Source organism: Enhydra lutris, unplaced genomic scaffold (assembly GCF_002288905.1).
Source record: "Enhydra lutris kenyoni isolate GAN:26980312 unplaced genomic scaffold, ASM228890v2 scaffoldscaffold45, whole genome shotgun sequence".
Classification (NCBI taxonomy): Eukaryota; Metazoa; Chordata; class Mammalia; order Carnivora; family Mustelidae; genus Enhydra; species Enhydra lutris.
The window spans coordinates 1546687-1569292 of record NW_019154129.1 but is presented as its reverse complement, the minus strand read 5'-3'; the positions used below and the strand labels follow the sequence as shown (position 1 = coordinate 1569292).

Here is a 22606-nt window from a genome sequence, read left to right as displayed (position 1 = left end):
AAAAAAAAAAAAAAAAAAAAAAAAAAATAGGGGTGCCTGGGTGGCTCAGTGGGTTAGGGCCTCTGCCTTTGGCTTGGGTCGTGGTCTCAGGGTCCTGGGATTGAGCCCCACATCAGGCTCTCTACTCGGCGGGGAGCCTGCTTCCCCCCCTCTCTCTGCCTGGCTCTCTGCCTACTTGTGATCTCTCTCTGCCAAATAAACGAATGCAGTCTTAAAAAAAAAATAGATGGACCATCCTGAAAGTACACAAGCCATTAACCTAACTGAAAACAAAGATACCCCTGAGTCATTATTACCTGTGTGTTTTGTTTTGTGTGTGTGTTTTTTTCCCCCCAAACCTAACAATTTCTAAGGAAATTAATTTTTTTGACCAGGAAGAGTTTAATTTCAGGTCATACAGAGCAATGTAACAACTATTTAAAATATAAAAAGGACCTTTTCTTGCTGATGTTAAAACTGAATTGTAGATGTCAAAACATTGGAAAATAAGATAGTCAGTCTCAAATTTTTACCCCATAGAAGAAAAGGTACATCAGTAAAGGAGAATTCAGGGGAATACTACCCTTGACCAAAGGACCTAATAACTTAATAACACAAAAGATGGCACACACAAAGACACATCACTGACATAGTATCCCTGCCAAAGATGTTGATTCTGAAACTAATTATGAGAAAAATATCAGACAAACACACGGTCAGCCACATTCTACACAATGACTGGTCTGAAAACATCAAAAGGTCCATGTCATAAAAGGAAAAAAAGATAAAATGCTCAGGAACTGTTCAGACATTAAAGACAAGTAAAAGTAGAACAAGCATATATGAAATGCAAGATGAGCCTTGACTAGATCTTGTTGTGGAGGCGGGGTGGCAGGGGGTTAAAAAGAGAAGGGCTAAGCAATAAAGGCCAGTTTGGGATAACTGGAGAAATCCGAATATGGACTGCATGTGAGGTTAACAGTGAATGTTAACATCAGTGGTGAGTTTCTTGAGTTGATAATGATGTTTTGTTTAGGAGACATATATTGAAGTATTTAAGCATGAAGTGTTGTGTCTGCAACACTGGCTCTAAAAAACGGTGTATGCATACACAGTACACAGAAAGATGAAGCAAAAGTAGGAAAACAACTGGTTTACTAAATCTAGGTAAAGAGTACATGAGCATTCCGACATTTCTGTAGGTTTAAAAATTTCAAATAAACAGCCAGGGCGGGGGGTGGATATTCATTCCCAAATTTATATGTACAATTTTAATAACACTAATGAGAAAATTTCAGAGTGACTGAATGACTTCAGACAAACTGACACCCCCGAACGCTTTATAGATACTATTCCTGCACCCAAAACCTCACCCTGGTTTAGCTGGAAACCTTCAGATAGTCCTCTTTAAAATGCAGATTAACTGCTCTCTGGTGGAGCAGAGAGAGTGGGTTAAGTCACACTTTAAATTTCTGTTAGAAGAGGGATGGGGAGAAAGGAAATGTGCTAAAAGGATAGAGTCAGAATAAAACAGTGACTATGTGACAATTCCAGAGCCACCATTACTCAAAATCTTCCGAATTCTGAAAATAAACGTCAGTTTCTTATTTCTTAATGAACGCCAAGGATATGGGTGAGAGTATCTTTAAGCCTGTACTGTTCAGCAGCATTAAAATGGATAGAGCAAGTTTAAAAAATGGTCACCTGTTCAGCAACTGACATCCTTCTATTCGGATCAACATCGCGGCCCTCTAGCTTGGCTTTCACCCTCTTCCACACACTCACTGCATAGGAGTTTCTCTCTTGTACAGCTACAAAGCAAAGGAAAGTTTATATGTAAGTCAAACCACCACTCTGTATAAATATTTCATGCATCCTTATTCTAACTTATTACCTTTCCCTGTTTTAGGGTCTCTGACGGCCTTTTTAGGACTACAAGCAACACTCTTGCCAGTTCCTGGGATGGCGCTTGGTGGAGTATCTGCTGATGTGGCAAGATTTTTCTGAATCAGCTTTCTAGCATTCTGTGACATGACATCAGGCTGAGTCTTCTGGCCAGTGTTGCTCCGGACTGCTATAGAGAAAGAGTGGGTAGCTCAATTCACACGTAAACAGAAGATGGAGGGAGACAAAGAGGAGAGGGCAGGGCAGTGCTCTCTCAAACATCAACTACAAATGTAGAGCCATGAAAATAAGTATGATTTTACAACCTTCAAGTCCTTATTCCTTGAAATAGACACTGTCCTAAAAACACAACCTAAAGAATCAGACATTCAAAAACAAATTTGTACAATGATGCTCACTGCTTGTTGTGACATCAAAAAACTATAAATATATTAATTGTCCAAGAATGAGGGGTTAATGTGGTAAAGACAGAGAATGACATATTAAACTGGGGCATTAAGTCATTTTTTTAAGACTGTTCGATGACAAAGAAACTCCCAATTTAATATTAAGTGGGAAAAGGCAACAAGAATTGCATTCACTGAATGATCCCAATTTGTGCATGTGTATGTGCACACATACACACGAGCCCAAAAAATATGTAATGGTTTTACCTCCAACTGGAATGAAGCCACAAATTTTCCCATTTTTTAAAAAATTTTACCCAACAAGCATTTATTTTATATTCATAAATTATTTAAAGAGGATTTAAACACTAGATATTTCTACTTTCTCACCCAAGTACTTTTACTTTTTATTTATTTATTTTTTTAAAGTTATTTATTTATTTGACACACAAAGAGATCACAAGTAGGCAGAGAGGCAGGCAGAGAGAGAGAGGAGGAAACAGGCTCCCTGCCACGCAGAGAGCCCGATGCGGGACTCAATCCCAGGACCCTGAGATCATGACCCAAGCCGAAGGCAGAGGCTTAACCCACTGAGCCACCCAGGCGCCCCACACCCAAGTACTTTTAAAATTAAACCAAAATGTGTTCCATTTAAGTTATGACAGAGTTTAAGAAAACTCTTTAAAAAGGTGCTGACTACAAACATATTAGACACTTAAAGTATAATTAAACATCTTAGCGTCAATGTGTAGATTATTAACAGATCAAGATTCGGGATTTTTTTTTTTTTTTGAAGTATAAAAGTCATACCTGCAGCAAAGGATGGCTGATAAGCAGCAGATGACGTTGGACTCGAACACTCATTTGTTGCATCGGTGACTAAGGGTGATGCAAAACCCACTAAATTATTATAGATACTGAAATACAAAATAAAATAGCTTATTTGTAAAATGTTTCACCAGGTAACTGCTTATAAATATGAATAAAACTAAAAAAAATCAGATGAATCAAACAAAACTTACTATACCACGTTTTATGTTTTGACTACATTTCAAATTTAGGTTAGAAGGCATTCTTACCTCTGACTTTGTGTTTTCAGTTCTTTCAAGGTGGGAGTTATTTCTTGGAGCATTTCAACGTGTTCTTGACTTCGAACCTGACCCATAGCCTGGACTAATGTAAAGAGCACCGTCTGAATGTTGTCTTGCCATGATTTATATTCACCTAAGAACTGCCTAACACTATTCTCATAGGGAACATCTTCACCATCTGCCAGAGCAGCTTCTTCATCCTAGAATCAATATTGCAGTGAGTAAGAGAAATGGTATTCATTTCAACTGTAACTCATTACGAGTCAAATTTTGAGTAACAGGTAATAAATGTTGTTCAAATATGTGCTTAATCTGTAAATTACATTTTAACTTTTTCTACAGGACTCTTATTTCCAGTACAAAATAAAAACTCCAAGTAAAAACAACCCCCCTGTTAAATGATCTACTATTATTTAGCCTTTTCTGGGGGCTCAGTCTCCTTACTATGCAGATTACGTAGCACACTGGAGGGAAGAGAGAATATTTCATTCATTTTGGAGGCAAACTCATATGAGCTTAGGAATAAGGGTTGGGAGGAGGAAAAGATGTGGGGGGAGATCGGAACACTCCGAGGCTACTACATTCAAGTTTCAGCTCTATTGTTAAGTTATAGGACTTTGGATGAATCAATCTCTTTAGCCCACAGTTTCTCTGGGTACAAAATCACAATACTACAACCTGACTTAAAAAGAAAAAAAAAGTTGATAGAAACACAAATTAACTCAATTACAAACTGGAAGATGTGATCTGAGAGATGTTGTTTTTGTTTGTACCATTATTATCCCAAATACAACTATACATATTTTTATGTACTATAATTTTATGAAAGGAGGGTGTTAACTGTGTGTCAGTGGAATTAGTCTTACCTTAGCCATTGCTTTTAGGAGATGTTTGACATCTCCAAGTTGCCGGTTATGACCAGTGAGCACAGTCTTTATATTATCAACCAGATTCTGAATTGTTTCACAGACTGTTTCTATCTGCTGCTCCTTTTCTGTTTGAATTGCCCTCTGAGTAGACATATCCTGGGTCAATTGTTTGTGTGCTGACAAAAGCCATTCAGAGCTGCCAATAGGATGTTCAAGACTGGTGTCCTAAACAGAACAAGCATTGTTTGATTGAAGTATCAGATGGAATAATGTAAGATTCTTTCCTTTATCATCACCATCAAAAGGTATTAGTAACTCAGACTGACACAAAGAGCCTCATTTGCTAAATCATGAACTAATTATGTAAATAACAGTACTTAATTTAATAATCTATGAGATACAGATTAAGATTTTTAACTTTTCTGCATTATCACACAGGAAATAAATGCTTAAAACTTAAGACATAAAAAATATACTTAAAATAACAAAGATGACCTGTATCTAGGACTCTAAACCCAATGTAAATCACTCTTTAAAAAAAGATACCAGAGGAGGGCGCCTGGGTGGTTCAGTGGATTAAAGCCTCTGCCTTTGGCTCAGGTCATGATCTCAGGGTCCTGGGTCGGAACCAGAGGCTCCCTCTCAGCAGGGAGCCTGCTTCCCACCCCCCACTTCTGCAGGCATCTCTCCCTCCTTGTGACCTCTCTCCGTCAAATAAATAAATAAAATCTTTACAAAAAAGACACCAGAGGAGGGCCTGGGTGGCTTAGCTGTTAAGCATCTGCCTTCAGCTTGGGTCATGATCCCAGGGTCCTGGGATCGAGCCCCGCATCGGGCTCCTGCTCACCAGGAAGCCTGCTTCACCCTCTCCCACTCCCCCTGCTTCTGTTCTCCCGCTCTCATTCTGTCAAATAAATAGGTAAAATCTTAAAAACAAAACAAAACAAAACAAAAACACCAGAGCTTTCTAATTAATACACAGCCTAAAACCTTCCCATAAAATATAAACACCAAATTTATCAACGTGCTATTTCTGGACTCAACTCCTCTGTCCAGCATTCAACTTCAACTAGCCCTCTGTCTGCTACCTTATTTCAGTGCATTTAAGTCGTTTCCTATACATTGAAATTTCTCCTCCCCTCTGAACCTCCACAGTATTTCCAACTGTAGCTCTGAGAATTCTTTTAACTTTTTAATTCATTGTATTATTTATTACTAGGTTCCTTGAAGACTAAGAGCAAGATTTAATCATCATTTTTAAAAAACATTTTATTTTTAAGTAATCTCTACATCAAGTGTGGGGCTCAAACTCACAACCCAAAGATCAAGAGTCACATGCCCACCCAACAAGCCACCCCAGGTGCCCCTAGAGTTAATCATTAGGTCCCTTATAACAGGGGCGCCTGGGTGCCTCAGTTGATTAAGCGTCTGCCTTTGGCTTAGGTCATGATCCCAGAGTCCTGGGATCGAGCCCCATGTCAGGCTCCCTGCTTGATAGGGAGCCTGCTTCTCCCTCTCTTCCCTGGTTGTGCTCTCTGTCACTGTCTCTGTCTGTCTCTCAAATAAATAATAAAATCTTAAAATAAAATAAAATAAAATAGATCCCCTATAACACTATTTTATATACAGCACACACACTGCACAAGTGTAAACTGAGTGAATATATTTACTTTTAGGGCATAACCCTGGCCTTATGATTTTCATCAACAAGTCTCTCTACTGTCACACCAAGATTCAAGACTCACCACTCTCTGTAACAGACGAAGCTCTAACTCAGAGACTGAACTGTTAAACTGTGATGCAAATGAACACATTTGCTGACATCGTTTGATTAGTTCAAATAATGCCGCATCCAGATTTAAGGCTTCTGCAGTTCTAGTTCGTAAACTTTCAAAATGAATGATATTGCTGCAGAGGAAAGTGACCTATGAAGAAGCAAAGAGGAATGGGATCATCAAAATAAGGGAGGAAAAGCAAATTTAATTTGACATGAAAAAATACTACCTATTCATTTCCAGAATTCAAGACCACAACTGGTCCTAAAATATGTATGATTGACTCTTTTGGGAAATAGGTGTAATCCTGAAAAAGCCTATGAATAAATGCACCTTGTTTTGGTTGATGTCATTAGGTGTGAGATGGTTAAAAGCACCTAAGTATAATTATGTAAAAGTATCTTCTACATGTTTGCTTTCACACAGAAAATTTACTTCATAATAAAACCGTTACCATATTCAGCCGCAGTTTATTTGTGCTATGTACAAATTTCAATTTGGAATGTTGCCCTTCTGCTTCTACTCTTGCCTAACTTTACAATAAAGATCAGAAAATACTAACTGGACATTTGACAATATAATGCACATCTTTCAAGGTATGACAATACTACTGTGATTATGTAAATAGTTCTCACCTTCATACACACTGAAATATTTACAGATAAAAAAATATTTGGGGTTTCATTAAAAATGGGATGGACAGGAGGGATAGGAAGTATAGAGGAAATAAAGTGGGACTTAAGTTGATAATCACTAAATTTTAATTGGCTATGAAGATATGGGAATCACTGTATTAGTCTAATTTTATACCTGACTGAAAATTACCTTAAAAAAAATTTTTTTTTTAACTTCTGTCCTCTTCCCCCAATCATAAATATGTTAATCCACAATCTCTGGCAGAAAACAAGGTCATAAATGCATTTTATTGCCACAGAATCACCACAGTTGCATAAAGAGAACCACAGGCAAATATGGAATTAAATTCCTTATTTTCCAAAAGAGGCTAAATCCACTTTGTATTTTGCTAGGAGGAAGTAAAAGGTCTAGGGAAATAATCAGCTGTGAGCTCAGCCGAAGGGATGCCCTTCTCACCAACGCCTATCAGTCCCTCTTCCCAGTATTGTGAACTAGAGGGTAGACTCTCGAGGTACCCCTAGTTATCCCACATGTAACCTCTAATCGGTTATAGAATCCTGTAACTCTCATAACAAGAATGGCACACATGTGTTGCAATACCTGGCTTGCTCTTTGGCTCTCTTTAAGGACAAGATTTCTTCTTTCGGCTATTGTTGCTTCAAAATCCTGCAGTACAGGTGCCAGTGCAGGATTGGCACCACCTGCCCACTTGAGTCGCTGTTCAATACTTGCTTCAAGGGCTGCTAGTTTCTCCTATAAAAGCCAGCAGAATCTCAGTGAATATTTGACTCTCTCCAATTCCTAGTGAGCATTTTATACAAATACAAGAGAAATTCAAAAGAAGCAGATGGGATATACATAATTTATTTTTTCAAAGACTTTATTTATTTATTTGAAGGGGGCGGGGGGGGGGACACAAGCAGGAGGAGTGGGAGAGAGAGAAGCAGGCCTTCCAACTGAGAAGAGAACCCAGTGAGGGGCTCCGACCCAGGACCCCAGGATCATGACCTGAGCCGAAGGCAGATGCTTAAGGACTGAGCGATCCAGGCGCCCCGGAACATACATAATTCAGAAATCATTTTAACATACATCTACTGGAATTAACCTTTATTTCACTTAGAATATTTAAGGCTAAATATGTCTGGGGAAGTATGAACGGGCTTTCAAGATTTAAAATTTTTTTAAGGATCCATGTATTTACTTCTGAGAAAGAGTGAGCGAGTGGAGGGAGGGGCTGAGGAAAGAATCTTTCAAGCAGACTCCCCACTGAGCACAGACCCTGATATAGGGCCCAACCCCATGACCCACGAGATCATAACCTGAGCCCAAGCCAAGAGCTGGACGCTCAACCAAATGAGCCATCCGAGTGCCCCAAGATTTTTTTTAAATAAAGCAGTCTTTAAAATGAAACGCCTGCTACAAATTCCCTAATGTCCTTATGTGCTATCTATAAGAAAACCCATTTACCATTTGCAACAACATGGATGGAGCTAAAGAGTATAATTCCAAGTGAAATAAGTCACTCAGAGGAAGACAAGTTTATGATTTCACTCATATATGGAATCTGAGAAACAAAACAAATGATCCAAGGGGGAAAAAGAGAGAGAGAGAGACAAACCAAGAAACAGACTCTTAACTATGAACTGCTAGTTACCAGAGGGGAGGTGGGTAGGGGAAGGGTGAAAGAGACACGGGGATTAACGAGCACGCTTACCGCAAAGTGCACCGAGGCATACACAGCACTACTAAATCACTATGCTGCATACTGGAAACTAACATAACCCTGTATATTAACTCACCAGGATTAAATAAAAAAATTGGGGCACCTGGGTGGCTCAGTCGTTAAGCATCTGCCTTTGGCTCAGGTCATGATCCCAGGGTCCCGGGATCGAGCCCCAAGTCCAGCTCACTTCTTCCTCTCCCCCACCCCTTGTGTCTCCCTTCTAGCTGTCTGTCAAACAAATAAAATCTTTAATAAATAAGTAAACAAATAATTCTTTTAAAGAAAATAAAAAACTTACTTTAAAAATCCATTTATGTTTTTAATTATGAAAGATGAAAATCAAATTCTCCCAAATTCAAAAGTTTGTAAGTAACAGTAAAAATCTATTCATATTACCATGATAAGGAAGGTTTTATATAACAAAGTTATTTCATTATTCATTCAACACTTCAGGTGGAAGAATTCACATCCTCTATCTTTCCTGTGCTGCTTCTCTCCCTCCTTCTCTCACAGAAACATACCTCTAAAATCAGAAAGGACAGGTATTCATTCTCCAAAATTGAAAACTAGGTCTAATACACATAGGAAAAAGGTATTTCACAATCTTCAAAGAAGCAAACTCCAGAAAAGCTTCATTAAAAATGTTAAAAAATTGGGGTGCCTGGGTGGCTCAGTTGTTAAACATTTGCCTTCAGCTCATGTCATGATCCCAGGGTCCTAAGATGGAGCCCCACATCAAGACTCGACTTTTTAGTTTTATGAGCTTAAAAAAAAAAAAAAAAAAAAAAAACTCTGCTTGGTGAGCCTGCTGCTGCCCCTACAAAACCCTCTTTATGACAAATAAATAAACAAAATCCTTAAAAAAAAAAAAAAAGGTAAAAAAACTACAGAAACGATTTTATTTGATTTTATAAAAATTAATTTGTAAAAGGAACAGAAAAATGTCAGTTACTATTGAGTACATGAGATATAAGGAGACACAATATAGATATATATAACCATTATCAAGACCTGTTTCTTATTTTAAAGAGGGAGGTGAGATTAAATATCAGGCAGAAATGGTAACTCAATAATAGTAGTCAGGAAAACATTCTATTGCCTTCGACATCATAAAATATCATTAACTACACATAAGAAATGCCTAAGCTGGGTGCCTGGGTGGCTCAGTCAGTTCGGCGTCCAATTCTTGATTTCGGCTCAGGTCATGATCTCAAAGTTGTGAGATCGAGCCTGCGTCAGGGTCCATGCTGAGAGTAAAGCCTGCGTAAGATTCTCTCCTACTCTTGGGGACACACTTGCACACACTCATCTCAAAATGAAAAAAAAAATGCCTAAGCTTTTTAGATATGAATAGTAAGCCAGATATAACTGCTATATGCCTTCAGAAAACAAATTAAATATTCAAGTTTTTCTAATTACCAAGGTTCCCAGAACATATAAAGGCAGAGCGATCATCAAATCCATTAAAAACCTGAAATATTTAGTATGTCTCTATTCCATACTAAATATTTAGTATGTCTCTAATACACTGCTACCATAAGATTTGGTTACTTTGGAGAGTAAGAAAAAAAGATACAAATTACAAATAAAAGTGAAAAAAGAAAATGCCCCTGTGGCTTAGCATCCATGGACAGACATGTAGATAGTGAACACCTCACCACTGCATAGGTTATTTCTGAAAGTGAATCTGCTGCAAATAAGGTCTGGCAAAACACACCTGAACTGTTGCAATTGAAGTTTCAATTTGGCTCAGAGTATGGAGTTTCTTTTTCATGCTGGTTAGGATGGCAGACCGAGGGGGAGGTGTGACTGACATGGCTTGTGGTCTATTGATAAGGAGGTCTTCATGCTGCCACTGTTCAAAGAAAAGTCAATGCAGTAGAATCAGCAGGGGTAAAAACAAAACAAAACAAAACAAAAAACAAAAAAAACACACCTTAGATAAAGGGAGGGGAGGTGCAAATTAGGACTGGGGGAAAAGAAAAAAAAGCCCAGCTGCTACAAAGTGAGGTAGGCAAAGAACTGTAATTGGAGAAACATTTCAAAAGAATCACAACCACGTGAAAAATTTCCTAATGTAGAGAATGGCTGATAAATGTCTTGAATCAGTGAAATGCAACATCTAAGTAGTAATTCTGAAGATGTTTCCAAGTCTATGTCTCCAAGTCTATATAAAAAGTCTAGTATACAACCCCCTCAAGAAGTATGTCTAGTTAAGAGGCTGGAAAAGGCATGAGGGGATAGTGGGTGGAGAGGTGAAAACTGTCCAGCATGTGGCTAAACAAGTGATTAAAAGAAATTATGGCAGCAGTCACAGAACAAAGAATTCTCCAGAAAACCTTGAAGTTGCAGAAAGGAGCAGGCAACTGCTCACAGAGGATCGAGCCATCTTGTATCTTTTAAGGGAGACCCCAGAAGGGCCAAGAGAACTTTCGTCTATAATTTAAAGTAATACACTGTATTTAGGGCTTAAAATGATGAATATTTGTTCAGATAAACAAAATTATAAGGATTTTTACAATATTTTCTATACAGTTGTCAATTTTTTAAGGAAATAAACTCCAGAATGTATAAGTAAAATGTTCAACATTACATTTTTTAGAAGAAAAAATACAAAAAGATTCCAATGTACTAGAAAGACTTAACAGACAATAAATACAATTTCAAAATGTGAATTAATTACTTTTCTTAATTTATGAGCTAAAAAAAACCAGCTCATGATAAAACTGCAAAGAGAAGGAAATGTGCTGAATCCACGCACCAAGCTGAAGCCACCAACTCCACCTTTAGGAAGCAGCTTCAACATAAATAATACAAAGTAACCATTGTTGTGCCAAAAGAGATCCTAGGAAAACACAGTCCCCAAATATTACTCCATGAGTTACACAACCTGTCTGAAGCTACAAGCAATATTGAAGCCTATAATGGAAGAAAGAAGATAAAGAATAAAAAGAGCTACAATTTATACTGTGCTTAGTGTCTTATATAAAATTATTTTTAACCCTCATTATCCTCTACCTTGGTGAGAGACATGGTCCCCACCTCAGGGAGGAGTAAACTCAAGTTCATATAACTGAATCCAAATCCATCTCACCCTCAAAGCCTATGTTGTCATACTGCCCCCTATATAATCAAGGACAAAAACAGGTCTCTAAAAACAAATTCCAAATGATGACAGACTCATGCACAAAGCTGTTATCACATCATTAGGGCATTGGGGAAACAGAAGTCATTTTAGAAACAATCTTAATTATATGTTAAATAATACAGGAGGTATATTCACATAACGAATAAATTCAAACATGAGAAATTATATTTACAAGTAATACTTAATGATACAGATAATACCTACCATACAACACTGATAGAAACAAAGTTAGAGGTTGCAGAGTGTAAACACAAAATAATCTCAAAAAATACACACACATACATATACATGTATTTTTTGAGAATATTTTATTCTCAGATTTATTTATTCTCAATTATATTTATCCTCAAATATTTCTCAAATATCTATCTATCTATCTATCTATATATATTCTCAACTACATAGAATAGAAACAAGGAAAAACTGTAAAGAAATACCAAAATGCCAAAGAGCTGGCTGTGCTGCGGGCTAGCGCAATCAGGATCTTTAAGTATTTTTTCTCTATATTGTTAAATATTAATTCCCCTCGGTTTTCAAATTCCTGTAGTGGAGAAAAACACATTAGAAAAATACTTACTTGAAACATGGCAATATGCAGCTGAACACGCTGCAGGCTTGTCTTGCAAGAAGAAATACTGGTTTCTAGCCTGCGTACCAAGTCATGCTTCTTCCAGGCAGTATCATAGGAACTTGCTAACACAGTTGCCCTGTTCATGACCAACTGAGAAAACTTCCCAATCTGAATGTTGTGCTCCACCGCTTTCTTACAAAGATCATCAACAGAAACTTTGCTCTCAGCGCCAAAATCCTTTGCGTCCACTTGAGCGATAATGTCTACCCCCAGAGCACTGATAAAACTGCAGAGGGTGAGTCCCAGGGCTTGGTTTGGTAGTCCAATCAAGAGCTGCCTCACGAAGTCAGCTGTAAATGCCTTTATAGGTTTGGCCATCTGGTCTTCACTGAAACAAGAATTTCTAAAAAGGGTTTTCACATTGACTATCTGTACAGGTCCATTTACAGTATTCTGATCTTCAAGTGAACTCGATCCTAAAAAAGGAAAATTTTCTTGAAGTATTTCATGCAAAGTAAAATAAAGTAATAATGATGCTTATTTAAAAACAAGACCTTATGAACACACAAATTAAGCCCACTGCATCCTGCCCCTTCCAAGTTCTACCCAAGTAAATCCAGCATGTTTAAATGTGAAAGATTACCTGATAAAGTTTTAGAAAAGGTACCACAGAGCCTGAAGAACTCCTTAATTGTCTGTAGTCTTTTTAGAAAGAAAATCTCCTCTAGCACCTGCCGGTGATTATCGTCATCAAAAAAATTGACTTGGGTACTCCTGGCTTCCCTTATAATGTCAATCTTTCGCCAAGCTATGGGAATTTCCATCTTGTTTAACTATGTTTAAAAAAAAAAAAAAAGTTCATTTCTCCCCACTTCACACAGTGAATAACTACTTTACCACATATGCATTATTTACTCATAAAATCAGTATTTACCTTTTCAACTAATAAGCCAAAAGCAGTTTCAACCTGGGCAAACATGCCATCAAATGCTACCAAAAGCATCTGGCCAGCTGACATTTTTGGTGTTTCATCAACTGAACCATTTCTTGGTTGGATTAATTCACCATATTGAGCATGAAGTATTCTAGAGAAGAAGAAAAGCGAATTAAAATCCTAACTGAAGAGTAATAAATTTGGGGGAGAACACAAAAGGTCAACAAGAATCACAGTTAGCATGCAATCCAGAAAATAAATCTTTTTTTTTAAAGGTTTATTTTATTTATTTGAGAGAGAAAGAACACAAGAGTGGGATGAGGAACAGAGGGAGAGGGAGAGAATTCTCAAGAGTAACTCCCCGCTGAGTGCAGAGCCCCACATGGGGCTCGATCCCAGGACCCCTAGATCACTACCTGAGCCGAAATCAATAACCAGACACTTAACTGACTGATCCACCCAAGCACCCCTAGAAATCTTTTTGCATGCAGAAAATGGTGTTAGGATAAAATGACATGTAGTACCATCACAATGTGAAATTAATGGTTCCAATTCAGTAACTGTTCATGTGATTAAACTTGAATTATGACAATTTTTTAAAAAACTAAGATATTACAGTCTCACTTTACATAAAATAATACAAACCCCCAATAAATGTCAAGAATCATACAACTCTAAAGCTGGAAGACTTAGCAAAAACTGTCAAGTATGTTCACACTGTCACATACATACATGACAGAGCCAACTACAGACCATAAGCTCAAATGCCTGCCATTTGTAGCACACCTGGTTCTGAATAATTGCACAGTTTGAGTGTAAGTCTTCAGAAGTTCAGCCTGTACATCATCATTAACTAAAAGCTTAGTCAATGGCTTATGTATCTGGACACTATTTTAAATGTATTATATAAAAAATAAAAAATAGCATTCCACAACTACTATCAGTTCATGTTACTAATGTTAACTAGATTTTCAACTTCATCACACATACAGAAATAATGCTATAAAACTAATAAGAGAATTTAAAAAGGCTAACCAGAGCAATTTCTAATGGAAAAAAGAGCTACAAGATGATATACAATTTTTTCTTAAGATGATCAAGTTTCTCCAAAGCGAGGTACAAACAAAATATAACAGAACCAGGCATGAAGTTTGTCCCCCAAATCATCCATGAAAAGTAAGTAATCGTCCATTTGAGGGTAAGAGGAATCTGAATTAGATATTGAAGGGAGTAAATGAGGGCAGAAATTTAGTGAGAAAGAAAGGTGTATAGATTTAGTATCTAACTTTTTTTGTTTTTGTTTTTGTTTTTTTTTTTAGATTTTATTTATTTATTTTTCAGAGAGAGAGAAGGAGAGAGAGCAAGCACAGGCAGACAGAATGGCAGGCAGAGGCAGAGGGAGAAGCAGGCTCCCTGATGAGCAAGGAGCCCGATGTGGGACTCGATCCCAGGACGCTGGGATCATGACCTGAGCCGAAGGCAGCTGCTTAACCAACTGAGCCACCCAGGCGTCCCAGTATCTAACGTTTTAAATAATGCTAGGAATTTAAGTGATAATGCTGTTGTGCAAATAATCTAAATCACCATCTAGCTAACATTCAGTTTATGCTATAATAATTATACTTTTTTTTTTAACTGTATGGAGAAACAACTACAAAGAAACATAAATAGGAAAATTTTAAATTCAGGTAACAGAAAACATTAAAGAATTATTGTTAACTTTTGGGGTGAAGTAACAACACCATGAGTAAGAAAACTAAGTTTATACTTTAGACATATCTACTTCCTGTAATATTTAAAAATGAAAAGATACCTGCTTCAAAATAACCAGGGTGGTACAATTTAAACAAGATAAATAATTTAAACAATTCAAGCAGGTGCAGATAATTACTAAAGGTGGGAAAATGAAGGTCCATTACACTATTCTACTTTCTTTTCTTTAAATTTTCTCACGGGAGGAAGCATGGTAGGTCAACCCATTTCTACTTTCCCAGCTACACTTTCTGGAGTAAACCTGATACCAGAATGCTAAAAAAGGAAGTCTTAAGTCACCAGAGATAAATGGGCTTACAGCTTAGCCAGGGACATAGTGCATGGCTAGAGGAAACACCCAACCTTTGCAGATTCCAGAATCAAACGGTTTTTCTAGATTTCAGACATGAAAAACACCATGTTCAGTATCTAGAACACACTCAGAAGCATTCACCTGAAGTACGGCGTACACTCCATGAACTAACTAAACTGGCTCAGATGCTTCCACGGAGTCTCAAGGGCTGGCTTAAAAACTATCACACTCCACTTTGTGTGTGTGCAGCACACATATGGTCAAAGAGCAACACTAAAGTATGGTGTGCATGGGATAGAAGTGCACGGAGCTCCACACCCAGCACATGCTGGGTGCATCTGTGGAAACCTCAGTAAGCTCTGTCGGCCACACCGACATCAACTTTGTGGTGGTGCCACAGTACTGTATGTGTGCAAGACGCTAGCACCGCAGGAAGGATGGAGCCTGCACAAGACATCCCTGCACACATGTACTGTGCAGCTTCCTGTGATTCTCTAATTATTTCCAAATAAATACACCATGTTATTTGAGAGAGAGAGAGAGAGAGAGAGTGAGTGAGAGAACTGGTGGGAAGGGACACAGGGAGAGAGAGAAGCGGACTCCCTGCTGATCAGGGAGCTGGATGCGGGGCTCAATCCCAGGACCCAGAGATCATGACCTGAGCCGAAGGCAGAGTCACTCAGGTGCCCCCTAAATAAATAAACTTTTAAAAAAGATCGGTGTAGAAGCATTTGTAAGGAATTCTATCTGCTGTAAAATTAAAACTAAGCTTGTAGCACGTAGCCCAGAACCTATCATCTGGTTTCCCTGGCTCCGTCACAGCTACCATTCACTTGCCTGGCAACATCAATGTAATGAGCATGCGTTTCCTCCTCCAGTCCCATAGCCGCATTTCTTAAATAGGCCTGAAGAGATTCCACTAGAGTCTGCAAGGGAACGCCGTCAGTTGTCTGCTCAATAAGACTGTCCAGCTCATGAAGCATACTTTCTAATGTGTATTCTCCTTTCATTAAACATCTCAGTGCTTCTGGAAATATGATTTGCCGGAAATTTGAATTTAATTCCTATAAATATGTGAGAAATATATTTTAATGTTCTCTGAGTTTAGATAAGTTATACACCTAGAGGTTTAATGCCATGTACTAAGAACAAATCTATGCAACTGTAACCAACTTCTGGCTACAAACCTCACACTGATCTTTACGTAACTGGTGAAGCAACATTAAAAGGAGAAAAGTAAAAATTGCTTTTCTGAACCAGCGGTAAGAAGTACAATGTTCAGTATCTAAAACAAACTTACCAATTTTAAGCTTATTTAAAAGCACTCACCTGAAGTGAGGTGTATACTCCATTAGCTAAGTGGACTGCCTCAGAAGCTTCCATGGGGTTCGGAATGTCTAAGTCCTGTGGCACCAGGTGGCACTGCTTCAGTAACTGCACCAGGCAAGTGACGTTCCCGCTCATACTGCAGAGCTCTTCCAAGAACCAGGCTCCATCCCGAGAGGTCAGATCCACCAGCTGCTCCCCAGCACTTGAAGCAGCACCTTCCATCATCAGGTTACGCCTAAATCCAACAAGGTTTGTACAGTGAAACCTCCTCAGCTACGCTCACACAGAAAAGCGGATACCTCAAACTCAGAAAGGAAATAAAGCACCTGTAACAGTGGGCAAGACTAATAAAAGTAAGAGAATGCCTCACGTCTGGTATTAACAAAAGTAGGAGAATGCCTCAAGTCTGGTATTAACAAAAGTAAGAGAATGCCTTAAGCCTGGTATTAAACAAGAGGCACAGGCTATCTCAGTAAGTCTGAGTGTTTTCAGGACAACGAAATGGTCTCAGTACGAAGTTGGCTAACTTACCTTGTAAGAGTACAAAGAGCAGAAATAATAACACTTGCTAGACTCAAAGATCCTTCTTCTCCATTCTCATGAAGGAAAACTTTAATGCAACGTTCAATTTCTTTCAACTGATCTTCACAGACAGGCACAGTGACGGCTTCCTGTTTCAGGCGTTCCACCTGTCTGATAAGCCTGCTGTTGATGTCGGCTGCGTACCGCTGCAGAGTCATTTCTGTGGCGGTGATGAATTGGCACACCGTCGGGGGAGGCTGGGGAGCATACTGCATTTCGTATCTGCACAGAAAGAGAGGTGCTTGTTTACAGTGTAACCACTTCCTGCTTGTAAAGAAAGTTCCCATTTTACACTGGAGAATATTGCCTTTGATCCTCAAACCCTAAACAGAAGAAACCATGATTTCCATTCTTACAGATAAGAAAAAGTCTCAAGAGCTCAAGTAACTTTCCAAGACGACTTGTTAGTGAGCAACAGCTCAACTAAGGTTAGCCCTCTTTACCCCGATCCCATCACTCTGACACTGGGATACATTTTAATTAATTAGGAAAACCACACCATCTTATAAGGGAAAACATGACCTCAAATCCTCTTAAAACCAAGAAAAAACCTGACCCATTCAGCTTCCATCCATCAACCACTTCTTTCAGAAAAATGAAATATTACACACACATGATAATAATAATGTGAACACAACTTTGCATCTAATCCCATAAGAAGTCAAGAAAATTAAGGGTGATCAACGTACTTCCTGTAGAGTTCTTGACAGCGCTCTACTGTGGTGTTACAGATGAGTTCTTCCATCCAGGTCTTCCACTGCTCAATTCGATGTTTCTGAAATATGGCCTTTGGATACTGCAGAGCTACGGTTGCATAGTGATGCAGCTGTTCCAGACAGCCTCGGAGCACCGAGCGCCTCTGCTGGAGAAGAGCGCCCACTTCCCCCTCCAGCTGCTCACACTGGCTAATCAAGTGCGCCTGGCCAGCATTCTGTAGAAAGGCTGTCGCTGGCACATAGCTTGGAGGACCTTTTGGTAAAAGACGATTATTAATCACGGTGAAACTATTCCAAACCAGCAGTCATTGAAAAAAGCACAAACCAGAACCCCAAACATAAACACACAAATACAAAACTCCCACACTCAACATGTGTATCTAAGATAAATCAACCCATACCAAGGTCCATTTGTGAGCTGATCTCCTGAAGCAAACTTGCAAGCTGTGTTGCTTCTAAATTACTGAACGCAGCCTGATAATGTGTTATCCACTGTTCAAATTCATTCAGCTTCACCTGGATTGCTTCCTGAACAGCCCTTTGCTGAGTCTGTAGTTGAGTGTGTTCAGAATACCTAATAAGAGGGAAAAATCTTTTTAATTGCTTCTACCTTCTATATAGTTTCATAACCTTGATTTTGTTCATACTTGGGACTGCCTGGTAAGCTCCTTTTCAATCTTGAGGGCACTGCTCAAATGTCCCTTACTTCTCTGGTTTTTCCCATAATTCTCTCAATTATACTCACATTTTAAATAAAACATTTTCAAAACCCACCACACCTGCCAGGTGTTAAGTTATCTTTAGTGTAAACGATGGATACTTCACAGATCTTTTAATCTCAGAGACTCATGTAGTGTGTGGCATTTGCACATTTACCCTTTACCAAGCACCTGCACTGTACAAGGTTCATTCACTAAGATCATTCTTTAGTTTAAGGCTTAATTCAGCAAAGTAGGTAAAATAACTGCCACTTTACTAATGAATAAGAATCCAGACACAAGCTGTAGAGAGAAACCTAAACCTCAGGTTTTCTGAAACCAAGTTCATACACTAACCCACTATATCCACTTATCTCCCATAATTACTCAAACATTTCAATCAAATATAATAAAGCAGAAAATTTAAGTGAATTTCTGTGTATTAATAATTTGGAACTGCAGTCCTTGGGAGAGGTTTTCTTATTTATGTAAATTGCTGTAATAATGCTAATGCAAGTTGACAATGTTTACACAAATACGAAAAATCTCCTTAATGGCATATATTGAGAAACAAGTGTTCAACACTTTTAAACCTGTGCTGGAGAGTGTGAGAAGGATGGTCCACTCCTTCAGCGCCTTCTAGAAACTCTATTTCTTCTAGTAGTTTGCCTTGCAGTTTTTCCACATCTGTCAATTGCTCTTGCAAGCTTAGGTATTCATCTAAGCTGCTGTCCAGCTTGGGAAGCACAACCAGCATCTCATCTCTATTCTTAAACCAATTCACCTATGAAAAAATAATTATGATTAGGGAAATTCTTACAGGGTGAACTGTGAGACATGATGACATCTGCCACAAGGATCATGTTAGATGGACATCTTACATATATTTTTCTTTTTTTTTTTTTTTTAAGATTTTATTTATTTGACAGATCACAAGTAGGCAGAGAGAGAGAGAAGGGGAAGCAGACTTGCTGCTGAGCAGAAAGCCCGACGCGGGGCTCAAGCCCAGGACCCTGGGATCATGACCCAAGCTGAAGGCAGAGGCCTTAACCCACTGAGCCACCTAGGCACCCCTATATATATTTTTCTATTTAAATCTCTTACTTAAATACTGAAGGTGATGGCGCCACATATATTTTACAAATAACGATAACCACTGCAAGTTCACACAGCCATAAACTGAGACACAAATCTCACAACGCCGTGTGGTTACCACCATGCCACACAACGTTAAGTGTTCGCATCACTGGCTAACATATATTAAAATTAAGACTGAGGGGAGGCTATCCAAGTAAGGAACACCTATAATACTCATTGATAAACATGTTTCAATATATTTAAAAAGGTGTAATTTTTTTTTTTTAATCATTAACCCACCTCCAACAAGTAAGAGTGTGATTATCTGTCTTTGTATGGGAGCATTTCCTACTAAAAAGACATCAAATTGTCCTATTTCACTGACTTTTCAGTATATTCATGATAGTCTTCCAAAAATATTTTTTAAAAGATAGCTTTACCCAGCTTTTTGATGGACATGTTAACACTAGTAAAAAGATGGTGACCATTTATCATTGCCTTCACCTTAATTTCAGCTACTCTGGAAGAAAAGAGGCTGCGGGTGATCTCTCGCTCCATCTCTCTCTTGCTCTGCTTGCTCTCGGCCTGCTGGCCCCCTCCACCGTAGACAGCGCCGGCAAACCCCGCCTCGCCCCCAGCCGTCCAGTCCACCAGGGGGTCATACACAAAGGCCTCCAGCAATGTCAGCAGAGTCTCTCTGCCACGTCGCATGATGTGTAGAACCTGTTTTCAGAGGTGTTTTAATCAGGTTTTGCCACAAGTTTCCTTGCTCAAATGTCATTTTTCATTCCCGGGATTTGTTAATTTAACAGGTACATTAAGAGGTATAAGAGAAAAAGCATACCTGCTCGCATGAAAGCCTAAAAACACCTTCTACTCCAGTTACACCCAGGGCTGTTTCAATATTCTGTGTCATTCGAAAAGGTACTTTCTCAGGAACTCTAAGGCTTTTACCTTGAAAAGAGAAACTGTTATATTTTTGTCCTTTCATCAAAAATATTTGACACTCACATAAATGTAAAAGTCCAATTTAATTTTACCTTTTTCAAAGCAAACATTGTAATCTATGTGAACCACCTCTCCGGTTGTCATATCAATGAGAACATTATCCAGATGTCTATCTCCCAGGCCAATTATGTATCCGACCATAGACATGACTGCAGTAGATCTGGCATAAGACTAAACAAGACGGGAGAGGGGGTGGGGAGAGCAAGTTGTAACACCATCAGCAAATTTCCTTCCAATTTAGACTTGATGCTCTAAAATTTACAAAATTCCATAATCCCACTTGTTTCTAAATAGCACTCCTCAGGGATGCTGCAAGTGGTCCCAGAGGCTTTGTACTGAGCAGCAACACTGTGGTACCTGTTGGTTCTACTTAATATTTGAATACTGGATTTAATAAAAAACAAAACAACTATTTCCAGCCACCCTAGTTTTTCCTTTCTCAAGCTTTTACTCTTCATTTCATCCAGAATCCCCTCTGTTCTATCCTCACACAGTCATGGCCATGCCTTAGAAAATAAACGTAATGTAAGACTTGAAGTAAGAACTACCAAGTCTGCAGTGAGATGAAGGGGAAGAGGAGGAAGGTGAACAACACAGACTAGAAAGGAAGCAGACAAAAGGAACAGGAATACTCATGACAGCCCAAAACAAAACACATACCTGTGTGACTCTCCACCATTCATCGGGTGTGGTGCAAGATGACCAAAGTTCTTTAGCAAGGAGATTTGGGGGAGTGGCCTCCATTAACTCTTCTAATACCGCCTTCATTACATGAAGAGGCCAATCCCGTCGGGACACATCCAAACTAAGTCCAACTGCTTTTAAAGCGGGGCCAATTTTACTATAATAAAGTTCACTAGGACGAGGTACAATTCCAGGATTCTGAGGAGTCTGGTAAGAATCTTGGGCCTTAAAAAAAATTTTTTAAGAAAAACATCAACTTTATTTAAATATAAAAAAAATTACTTTGACTATAAAGTAATATTTTAAAAACTGTGTGTGTGTGTGGTTTTTTTTTTTAAGATTTTTTTTATTTATTTATTTTTGAGAGACAGAGTGAGAGAGAGAGCATGAGTTGCACAGGGAGGGGGAGGCAGAGGGAGAAAAAGACTCCCCACTGAGCAGGGAGTCCAATGCGGCACTGGATCCCAGGATCCTGGGACCATGACCTGAGCCGAAGGCAGACATTAATGACTGAACAGCCGAGGTGCCCTTAAAAACTGGTTTTTGAATGACATTCTCCACCTTCCCAGCCAAACTGCACAGACCAAATAGATAATTCTTCTGGACTATGCAGCTTTCTTACAACCCTTCTCTTAATTAAGTACTACCACTTTATTGAAAACGTGGTTTACTATTCTATTTTCTTGAGCTTCTATTCAAACTCAACATTTACATTCTTCTTTATAACACATAATTCTACTGAAAATTTATCATTTATGCACAAACTTCATTCTTCATGGTATGACTCAATCATCAACATAAAATTAACAGTATTCAGAGAAAAATTTATATAGCCCCTCTCTAATTCCCATCTCTCATTTAATGCTCAATAATTGTTCTGCAGTCTCCTATGCTTATTTTTTAAGTCTGACTCCTTTCAAACTCTTGTTCCTTCCCATACCTACCCTAATTAATTATTTTGGCTAGATATGGACTTCTGAGGTTGAGACTGTATTAAAACTTATCTTTATTTCCGTAGCACTTAGTACTATTCCTGGCATATATACTAAGCACCCAGATGCTTAGCTAGAATGAATTCTAAATTAAATCCCTAGTCTAAATCAAAATCATAAATTTCACAGGCACGAAATATGACATCACAGCAATTAAATATAATATAAGGTTGTCTCTTTTTTACAAACTTAAAAGAAACTGGTTGTCAAAGCTCTCTTATCTGTAAATTTAATTTAGAAGACCCTGGGGCACTGGGTGGCTCAATTATGCATCTGCCTTCTTCTTGACTCATGATCCCGAGATCCTGTGGTGCTGTGGTTCTGTGATGGAGCCCCACATGGCCTCCCTGTTCAGCAGGGAGTCTGCCTCTCCTCCCTCTATGTCTCCCCGGCATTCATTCTCTCCCATTTGTTCTCTCTCAAATAAATACAATCTTT

At 38.6% G+C, this 22606-nt stretch overlaps 1 protein-coding gene across 4 annotated transcripts in view; it reads right to left on the bottom strand.

Moving 5' to 3' along the window:
• The window catches only part of LOC111156104 (SMG1, nonsense mediated mRNA decay associated PI3K related kinase), a 107810-nt gene that overhangs the window by 5333 nt on the left and 79871 nt on the right, over positions 1-22606 (bottom strand). For 3 of the 4 annotated variants that reach the window (XM_022516717.1, XM_022516719.1, XM_022516721.1), the window contains 21 exons: positions 21153-21401; positions 20525-20663; positions 20329-20438; positions 19989-20207; positions 19001-19191; positions 18111-18283; positions 17683-17962; positions 16943-17215; positions 16412-16646; positions 15920-16146; positions 13018-13168; positions 12727-12916; positions 12090-12559; positions 10082-10219; positions 7242-7394; positions 5976-6155; positions 4228-4455; positions 3350-3561; positions 3081-3187; positions 1874-2053; positions 1684-1790 (listed from right to left, as the gene is read on the bottom strand). In XM_022516717.1, coding sequence (XP_022372425.1) covers positions 1684-1790; positions 1874-2053; positions 3081-3187; positions 3350-3561; positions 4228-4455; positions 5976-6155; positions 7242-7394; positions 10082-10219; positions 12090-12559; positions 12727-12916; positions 13018-13168; positions 15920-16146; positions 16412-16646; positions 16943-17215; positions 17683-17962; positions 18111-18283; positions 19001-19191; positions 19989-20207; positions 20329-20438; positions 20525-20663; positions 21153-21401 — 4212 coding nt within the window. The remainder of the gene's footprint in view (positions 1-1683; positions 1791-1873; positions 2054-3080; positions 3188-3349; positions 3562-4227; positions 4456-5975; positions 6156-7241; positions 7395-10081; positions 10220-12089; positions 12560-12726; positions 12917-13017; positions 13169-15919; positions 16147-16411; positions 16647-16942; positions 17216-17682; positions 17963-18110; positions 18284-19000; positions 19192-19988; positions 20208-20328; positions 20439-20524; positions 20664-21152; positions 21402-22606) is intronic. The other variant, XM_022516718.1, reaches the window with a different exon arrangement.